At 39.0% G+C, this 10,297-nt stretch overlaps 1 protein-coding gene across 4 annotated transcripts; it reads left to right on the forward strand.

Moving 5' to 3' along the window:
* The first annotated feature begins 2,128 nt into the window (after positions 1-2,128).
* On the forward strand, positions 2,129-8,234 carry sytl1 (synaptotagmin-like 1). Of its 4 annotated transcripts, none has more exons than XM_027026127.2 (15): positions 2,129-2,372; positions 3,411-3,552; positions 3,661-3,803; positions 3,963-4,107; positions 4,373-4,427; positions 4,546-4,582; positions 4,722-4,816; positions 4,918-5,007; positions 5,298-5,392; positions 5,559-5,661; positions 6,074-6,235; positions 6,361-6,439; positions 7,352-7,451; positions 7,599-7,792; positions 8,070-8,234. In XM_027026127.2, exons 2-15 carry the CDS (start codon positions 3,437-3,439, stop codon positions 8,210-8,212), a joined length of 1,557 nt encoding a protein of 518 aa, XP_026881928.2. In that variant the 5' UTR covers positions 2,129-2,372; positions 3,411-3,436; the 3' UTR covers positions 8,213-8,234. The 4 variants fall into 4 exon arrangements, with proteins under 4 accessions (XP_026881928.2, XP_026881926.2, XP_026881925.2 ...); XM_027026125.2 differs by having other exon boundaries at positions 2,130-2,372; positions 3,408-3,552; positions 5,226-5,392; XM_027026124.2 differs by having other exon boundaries at positions 2,130-2,372; positions 5,226-5,392.
* Positions 8,235-10,297: the final 2,063 nt, after the last annotated feature.

Genomic DNA, 10,297 nt, shown 5'->3' on the forward strand with positions numbered 1-10,297 from the left:
CATTATACATTGTGTATATATACATATTATACATATATTGTAAATACATTGTTAATATATTTTGTGTATATAGATAGATAGATAGATAGATAGATAGATAGATAGATAGATAGATAGATAGATAGATAGATAGATAGATAGATAGATAGATAGATAAATAAAGACAAATAAACCAAACTTGAACTTGAACTTGAACTTGAAATAGGGTAAACCCTAAACAAAGTAGACCCATATCCAAAGCTAGCTATGGTTAATCTCAAATCTTCCTTTCCTAGAAAAGAGGAAGTTGTTTGTCAGCAATTATTGTGGACATGTAGTCACCATAAAGTGTACTAGTATCTCAAACCATTTCACTGCGAGTTATACTGTGTATGACAATGTATGTGACAAATAAACCAAACTTGAAACTTGAAACTTGAAACTAGTAAGGCTGACTATGTACCTGTACTCACTGGCAACTACATTATTTTTAATTCAATAAGCATCCTTTCAACTTTTGTCACTGGTCTGTTTCTGTATGAATAAGTCAGATACAGGAGTATTGCTGGAGTTTTTTTAAATGTGTAAATGTTACCCACAGGTTGAGCATGATCCGTCTTCCTAAAACATTCACCCAGTGTAAATACTGTCATCAGCAAATCAGCTAGAGAATGGTTAACAAATATTGCCTATCTGTACATGATTATAGTCTCCAACAGTATATTTACAAGCCGATTCTAATTGTCTAATCTTGTTGATATACGTGGGGCTGAATTTCTCTGTCCTTTTCTTCTTTTTTTTAAAACTGGCTTCAGCTACTACTTTCTTTAACTAGAAAGTTTAAACATACTGGCCCCATTTTAGTTTTGACTGGACTGATTACCAACTTCTATATGGGTTCAGGTGCATTTCCTTTTCAGCAACCTTTATTCATCTGCACTATTTTATTTAGTTAGTTATTTATTGATATTTATATTTATATGTTTCACTGTTGGCATATTCTTGTACTGTTTTTTGATTATTAACCATTATGTTATTAAGAATTGAATAAGGTATCATAAATATATAATGAAAAGGATCATATATGTAATTTAGCTCTAAGATCTCTAATGCTAGTAGCCTAAATAAGAAGTCTAATCAGCCTTGAATAAAATGATTTTTCAATGTAAATATTTTAGGATTATGCTTGATTGGTTCCAATATAGGTCCATTTAGTTTAGGAAATGCATGTTTACTGCATTACAAAGAGAAAAAAAGAAGTCACTCTGAATGTCACTTTACTAATCGGTTGCCAGCTACTCAGTCAAAAGTTTAAGTGTTGCTGATGAATGATAAATGTTTCTATGTCCATGTACACTTTTCATAAATTGAATGTGAATAAAGAAAAATAATGTCCACGTACATAAATCTGTTAATCCCTGAAGGTAAGAAAGAGAATGTGAGAAGACAGCCAAGAATAAATTATGAAAATCAACAGAGAAAGTGTTTCAGTATTTCATTTTAGCCTTTTGGTTGGGGAAGGCGCCTAGCATAATTGCATAATGCATGGTTGCATAATGCATGTATTTGTTCCTTTTTGTGTATTTACTGGGTGTACTTGTACATGAGAGGTTGTGTGTTTAGCAGGTGTGGACTGATAGCTAATGCCTGTAGTGAGTTAACTTGAGCTGGAGATCCAAAAGATGACTGCAATGGACATGGTATCCCTTTATTCTCTCTCTCTGTCTCTCTGATACACAACACACACACACACACACACACACACACACACACACACACACACACACACACACACAGACACACACACACTCACACACACACACACACACACACACACACACACACACACACACACACACACTTGGGGCCGGGGGGGGGGGGGGGGGGTGCAGTGTATTTTTTTCTATCAAAATACCTAAAACAGATGACCTACCCACACTAAACTAAGACTAAACTAATATGTGATACTACATACATATTCTCTCTCTCTCTCTCTCTCTCTCTCTCTCTCTCTCTCTCTCTCTCTCTCTCTCACACACACACACACACACACATAATGTGCATAATGATCGGGAGAGACGAGTCATTCAGTTTATGGCTATATGATGAATAGGGAATAATGCACTGAAATCCGGTTCACATTTTGCGCAGCGCCTGGAGGGCGGGCACGGAGGGTGTTAATCCTACCAATTCAAGCAGAAACGGGATCTCATTGCTGCAAGATTCTAGTTCTCAGCAACAGAAAACTGAAGTTAATGCAAATCCCAAAGAGAAAGCAAGAAATGGCAAACTTTAATGTATCTAAAGATATATTTTTTATTTCTTAACTTTCTCTGTGATGTTGTTAGCTTGTTCCTGTGTTCCTGAAGTGAAACGCCTGGGCAGCCTAACAGGTGCGTCCGCACACGAGATATTACCATCGTCCTGCTGTAATTTTGGCAAATTTGGTATGTGACAGTATCTGTAAAGGATCGTGTAATGGAAAGGAATACACATGTATATTGTATAATGCGCACAATGCACGAGGGAATTACTTAATTGAAAGCCTATAAAAGTCATCATTAATAGCAAAAATCATTTCGGTGGCTCAGGAACGAGTTCAGTGTCAAGTTTGATCACAAGGGTGTGGAGCCATTCTTCCACCCAGAACTGGATTTGCTCACTTAACGAGTGCTGTAAGAGAGCAGTTGGCCTCTCGAATAGGCTGTGTTTACTTTCACCTCGAGTCTTTTGCCTGTTGTTGTGCGCTTGCGCGCTCTCAGATGCCTTTTTGGCAAGCACCCCCCGTGGCCCGCGATGTGGATTCTTTTTATCTCACGGGGAAGTACATCCTCCGTTTGTGCCGTTCACATTAAATTAGAGTAAAAGAAGAAGCTGCTTTTTGTTGGCTATCATGAGCTCCTTTTGGTTAACAGTTTGTTAATATAACCATTACTGCCCATGAAAACTGAACTTATAGATTGCATTTTTGCTGCTATATTCTCTTCAGAGCGGTAACTTAGCATGATGGACGAAACAGTATTATTGTAAATTGCAGCATAGCTTTCAGTGTTTTCGGTGACAGTCAGTTCACAAGAAAACATTTAGATGAACTCCACGGGCAGTCATATCTAAGTAAGTGCTTAACAAACACTGTGTAAATTAGTTACGCAGGAGCAACATGCGAGCTTCTTCACATAATGTAACTTCATTCAGAAATAAGAGTGCGAATTAAGAAGTGAAGTTTTTATAAACTTAGGGTACAGGTAGCCTTAGCTCCACTCTAAACACTCCTGTGATTTTCTTTGGAATTATGTGCTTTGCTTTGTATGTATTACTATTACTATTTGTTTATATTACCACCCTTTTAGTACATGTTGATGATCAAGAAATAATTTTGAGTTCCAGTGACTAAATGTCACTGCTGATTGTGCCTGATAACCCTGAAGCAGGATTTGATGTGTGAGGCAAGTCTGTTATGGAGAAGGAAGCTCTGCTCGATTTGGGGCACCTCACTGAGGTAGAACAAACCATGATCTTAAATGTGTTACTGAGGGATGCTGAATTACAACAACAGGAGGAGGGCCGGATCAGGTGTGTGTAAGCACATTTAAACTCTTATATATGGCTGTGAAACTGGGAAGCAATCCTCTAGTATGTTTGTATGTAATGTATGTCCTGCTTTGGCGTGTCTGTGTTCAGCAAACTGCAGCAAGTGGAGTCGGACCCTGTGCGCCTGCGCTCTCTCACGGGGGCGTGGTTTAATGAGGAACGCGCGAAACGACATCACAGTCGAGGGGCTGACATCATCCACGCCTCCATACGCCACAAAAGACGGAGCAAAGGTCATATGATGTGTCACAGGCCATTTAAAGCAAAAAGCATGTCTGGAAAGGTTTTCCTACTGTAGGGCATATCCTATTCCTGCTTATGTCTAGATTTCATTCTTTGTTACTCTTTGCACTTATTTACCCTTTTTTGTATATTGTATATCCACTGTGAAGATTTGCCTGTGAGTTCAGCATTTGAGGAAAAGAAAGAAGAGAATTCAGAGAGGCAGGAAGAGAGCACAGTGGAGAACACAGAAGATCTAGAAGACACAGGAATAGCAGAACATGGAATAGAAACAGGCGAAGAAAAAAGCGAAAGGTTGGAAGACCTTTTTGTTTAAAATTTATGTTGGATCAGTATATCATCAGATGACTAGAGCCTAACAGCACAGATGGAAATATTTTTTGTGTGAATATTAGTTGGATGCAAATAAAACTAGGCGTTATCACAGCCTAACAGGACAACTGTTTATTTTGATGTGCAGGAACATCATAACTATATATCCCTCTCCCTTCTGGTCCAAAACAGACATAAATAAATAACACATCCTGTTCTTCAGCTAACTTTAACAATTCCTCCTCAGTCCCAACCTCAGTGTGGTTCCTCAACCACGACCAAGGACAAGACTTGCGGCACAGGTCAGTTTGGCTGTCTGTGTGTGTGTGGTTGTGTGCACATGCATGTGCACATGCATGCAAGATTAAGAATGCTGCATAATGCATTTATTTGACATTTTATACTTCTTTCCTTTATAAGAATACAGAAAACAGAGAAAGTGTTTCAGGAGTTAGAGGTATGTATTATATGCATGTTTGGAGGAAGTCTCATGTCATTAATTAGCCCTATAAAATAGCCCTTTAGGGCCTACTTCTCAGCCCTGCCTCCTCTGTCCAACCATCTAACCTCCGTATTCTACTGCCCTTCTGTCTCAGGAAATGCTGATGACTCTGACATTGCCGAGGACATGGACATGCTGCGTAACACACCACCACCACTGCAGGTCTATGCTACAGACATACACACACAGGTACTCAAGCACACTCTGCTGACTTGTGTACAGTGTATTTTAACAGTGATTGTTATAGGTGAAGAGTGTTTTTGTTTTAATTTTGGTGTGCATGTTTATAGGTTGACTCAGAGGGTGATATTGACTCTGGCAGCACTGAGCTATACTACTCCAAATTTGGCTCAATTAACAGCTTGCACTCCAATCATATGGTAAGATTTGTGTGTGCGCACACATACAAACACACGTGCACATAAACACACACATATGAAAGATATATACACACCTACACTATCAGCAGCAGCATTGAACTAGTCCTAACATACATCCTCTTCCATTTTACCTTGTGTGTGTTCTGCAATGTCCTGCACTCTAGCTGTGAGACAATGCTAACATTAGTTAGCTGCATGAGTATCCATTTATGTCATAGGTGAGTGGAAGCCTTATGAGCCTATACAGTGTTGGGGATTTTGGGGGCATTACCATAACTGGGCGGATCCAGTTCTCTCTGCAGTATGACACCAAGAGGGAGGAGCTTTGTGTTCGTGTGTGCCGATGTCAGAACCTAGCTCCAGCACGCAACAGCCACTCTGACCCGTAAGTTTTGGACAGGCGTGGCCATTCTTGATGTGTTGATGTTCATGCAGAGAGGATTATTGTACTTGGGAAGTAACTAAGTGCACTACTACCAACTACCATCCACTGAATACTTAAGTGTGCCCTCCTAGGAGGTGCTGGTTATGTGTTTGCCTGTTCATTACAGTTATGTGAAAGTGTACCTGCTCCCAGACAACACATCTCGCAGTAAAAGGAAGACTTCTGTGAAGAGGAAAACCTTAAACCCTATCTATGATGAAACACTGAAAGTAGGAACCCTGGTTAAGTTGGTGCTGCACAGCACAGTACAGTACAGATAGGATTTTGGAATTAGCATCCTGTTTTTAACAGTGCATATTGTGGTTGAAATAAAACACATTGGTGGACCCTTCCATATGACATGAGCAATATTAGGCATGTATGACCTGACCAAAAAAGGGACATTTGCAGGCATGTAAATGTCTGGGACTTGTTAGAAAACAATATGGAATATATAGAAAACTTCACTGTAATCTTCATGTAGTTTATTCATATACTTTGTTGGAATATTGCCAGTTTCTCTCATGGTATTTTCAAATACTATAGAAAATGTTCTTACTTTGAAAATATTGTAAGTATTCTTTTTTAAGATCTGTAATGATAGGTTGTTCATACTGACTGCTACACTAATCCTCTTCCCAGTATAAAGTGCGTCAGTCAGACCTTCAGGCGCGTGTACTCAGTGTGTCAGTGTGGCATATGGAGCGTGTGCGTAGGAACCTTTTCCTGGGGGAGGTGGAGGTGGGGCTTGCCCAGTGGGACTGGGGGCGGAGTCAACCAATCTGGTATCCCCTCATGCCAAGGGTGAGCCAAATACCAATGACAATAAAGCGAATGTAGAATCAATGATACGCCATTAAACTCTATCAATTAAAAATTATTTGTCTGACTGACTTTACTGAACTCCTCTATCTCTCTCTTGGTCTCAGGTACAAATGAATCCTGATGCTATCCTCAGCAGAGGAACCATCTTACTATCGCTGAAATTCATACCTCCTGGCTCTGAAGGTAACCACACATACATATAGTCAAAGAGACATACATGAGAGTAAAGAATTTCAGCTTTATAGTGTTTAGTAAATTGTAGTATACAATGTAGCTGTAGTCAAAACTGCAGTGAAGTATACGAGGTTTTCAGAGAAACAGATTTTGGCCAAATAATTTATTTATTCTCATTTCGTCCAACACAACAACTTCAAGAACTGACTATTCACTTGCTGCCTAATATCCCACCCCTTGACAGTTGCCATTGTAATGAGATAATTAATGTTATTTACTTCACCTGGTTTTAAGGTTGCAGCTGATCTCTGTGTGTGTGTGTGTGTGTGGGTGTGTGCGTGCGTGCGTGTTTGTGTATGTATGTGTATATAATTTAGCCAGTCTACAGAGCTGTACTATGGAAAGTCTGTCATAAAGACTCAAAACATATGCATTTATTAATACTCCTGTTGTTAATCTAGCACTTACCATGTCAATAAATTATAATTAATGTAAATATCTGACACATTTAGCTCTAATAATCATATACAATTTCACATGACCAAGAGTGATTTAGGATTGAGAGATCAGATCTGCTTCAGCCTTGCTTCCCTCACTGCTCCTGGGTTTGAATCCTAGATCAGCCACTGCCTGTGTGGAGTTGACTATTTCTAGCTGTGCCTGTGTGGGTTTCCTATGGGTACTTGGGTTTCTTCTCCCATTCCAAAGATCTGTTAGATTGATTTGTGTCTCTGACCGTGTGTGTTTAAACACTTTTCTTGCACAACTGATGAACGGGCTCTATCTGAAACATCCTGTTTCTCTGGAAACCTTATGTACTTCACTACAATTTTGTATATCACACACACACACACACACACACACACACACACACACACACACACACACGTATGATCCTATGTTTGTGAATATGTGATCCAGAAGGAGGATATCCTCTGACTGGTGAGTTACATATTTGGCTGAAGGAGATTGTTGGACTCATTCCTCCAAAGCGTGGCAGTCCCAGCACCTATGTCAAAAGGTATACAGTCCCTACTCACAATAATTGTCAGCTGTATACAGCACTGTACAATGTAAACATTTTCCATAGACTGACAACTGAGATTAATTCACGTTTGTGTTCAAAGGCAAGTACACATATGGATGATGCTTGGTTTTGTGTGTGTAGCGTGGTTTTGCCAGATGAGAGTGGCATTAGCGGTCAGCAGACGCGTGTGGTCCGTGGCTCGGTCAGTCCCCTGTTCAACCACACAATGGTGTATGATGGCCTGCAGCTCAGTGACCTCACACAGGCCTGCACTGAGATCACTGTGTGGAACTCATCCGCATGCTTGGGAGGAGTACGTCTGAGCATGGGCTCAGGTACAACGGACAAACACACACCCACACTCACACATGTTACTGTTCTGAAATCCCTAAATATAGCAGCTTAGGATGTTGAATAAAACTGGTTATGAGGAAAGCAAACTTGTTAAGGAGAAAACAAACAAAGGTAGATTGCAGAGTGTGTACATGATGTGTGGTTAATGACTAACTGCATTACATCATCTCATAGGTCACTAATTAGTCGTAAATCTGCTCATGCAAACTTCATTAGTTAGTTTCATCTTCTCTCAGTGCTTGTGTTTGTGCTTTTCAGGTGTGAGTTATGGTCAGATGGTTTGTTGGATGGACTCCACTGAAGAGGAGATCAGTGTGTGGAATACAGTGATCAAAAACTCCAACGCCTGGGTGGACACTGCTCTGCCAATCAGAACCAACCTACGGCTGTGTTCAGAGTGACATGCCTATCTAAGGTGGCTTTGTCAATGTAACAGAACCATCTTGCAGCTCCTTTTGGATTCCCAGTGTGATTCTTCTAAAGCAAGTAAAACATTCATGGCATTCTAGAGATCATATACTTGAGGAATTAATTTTAATGGCAATAAACTACTGCCACTGTGACTAAGAAATCAAGACTAGGGTAAATTTGTGTCTGCAGAGCTAGCCCTTAACATTGGTTATTAAAAATGTAATCAGAAACAGTGGAAATATTTAAAGGTTAGAGGTCACGTAAAGGGTCATTCACCATTATACTGGTCAGTTTGGATTTTCTTCGTGGTTACATGAAGGTTTAGTTTGTCATATCATAAATCAGTTGAGCTTAAATTGCATGTTTAAGATAATCAAACAGACAACAAACTGGTGTAATTGAAAATTGTGTGAAGGGAACAGAAACAAACCTAATAGTAAAATACATTTACATGTTGCCAATAGAATATTGAAAAAAATAATAATTCAGCATTCACTGTTAGAATATCTGAATAACTGGCTGACACATTGCAGCTAATCCTTATTCTCACAAAAGTAAAAATTTAATAAAGTACTATTAACAGTAATTAAATGTAAATGTTTATTTTGTGCTCCAGTGTGACACATTTAACATACTTTTTATACTTGTCTGTGTATCTGTATCCTAAAGGGAGGTAAAGTATTTGTTTCACTGTTAATATGATGAATTCAAAATTTCACAGTCTAACACATCAGTAATATAAAAATGTTACAATTTGTACCTTAATTTTTTTATTTAAATTTTTTGTTTTGTTTTGCAAATAGCTCTTTCTGTTAAATTGGGTAAATGATTAGCCTACCTTGCATAGGCTATATTTTAACAACATTAACACCCCTCCCCCATGCGTTCCCCAGTGCTGTATTTGATGAAAGGTGTGCCTCAATTCAGGTTTGTTTTTAAGGTGCCATTTATTGTCTGGGTATCTGTGCGCAACGAATGGAAGCATTTCGATAGGAAGAGAAGGGTGTTAGGCTTCTGCAGAGACCCAATACCATGAATTATGGCAGCCAGAGATGCACAGTTCCATATTCTACATGTGTGTCAAGTCTTCAGGGCTGGTACTTCAAAACGCTTTGGTGGCAGTTTTAATGAGCTTCAGGCTTGCCCACACCGCACCGGAGGTGCTGTTGTACAGTGAAATTCAGCTTCAGCTACTACTACTAAACTGGCTTCCGGTAAATTTGGAGGGAAAAAAAAATATTTAAAAGAAACATAATAATGAGAGTAATGAACTTATGGTTGGCAAATGCTAAAATATGCAGTTTAATAAACAGAATTTCTGAGTGTACAATGTTTCAGCATCAGTTTTATTGTGGACGGTCATTAGTTATGTTCTATTTTTACTTGTCATCCTTTACATCCATATTTTTACTTAAATGAAAAGGGGTGTTGGGCCTTGTAGCTAAACCCATAGTTTAGTACTTAAAATAGAGAGGTAAACATACAGCCTTGATCATTGCTTTTCAAGATAAGGAACACTTACAGACATCATCTTCAATGTTATTTCCTAAGTGATTTAAACATGGTCACCATTTGTTTTCCTTTCTTCTTCTGGTGCACATGTTAATCATAAACAAGGCTGACAAACATCAGTGACTATAGACAGGCCTACATTAGCTGCTCATAAGACCAGACAAATTCAGGTTCTGGAACAAATTTAACATGCAACACTACTGGCCTTGGAATATGAAATGTGGAATACCAGACGATGCTGACGATCGTGAAGTGCTATTCCACAGCTAAGTGCAGCAATCGGCTACATTACCTAATATGACAATCTAGCACCCTGAAGTTGCTAGATACTTATATTAGGTTTCTGCAAATATAGGAAAAGATTTGATCTCGGTTTACACATTTCGGAAACGTGTTTTGCAGCCTGTCCCTGCATAGTGTTGTGAGATTCATAATTGGTGTCAAACTGGCATGAACATTTTGCAAATGCGATTTTGTACATGGTATTAAAAAAATATAAAAAATAAAACCCCCTTCTATTGCTGATACAAGTACACGAGATTCTGTAACATCTGACTATAGTC

This window comes from Electrophorus electricus, chromosome 8 (assembly GCF_013358815.1).
Source record: "Electrophorus electricus isolate fEleEle1 chromosome 8, fEleEle1.pri, whole genome shotgun sequence".
Lineage (NCBI taxonomy): Eukaryota > Metazoa > Chordata > Actinopteri > Gymnotiformes > Gymnotidae > Electrophorus > Electrophorus electricus.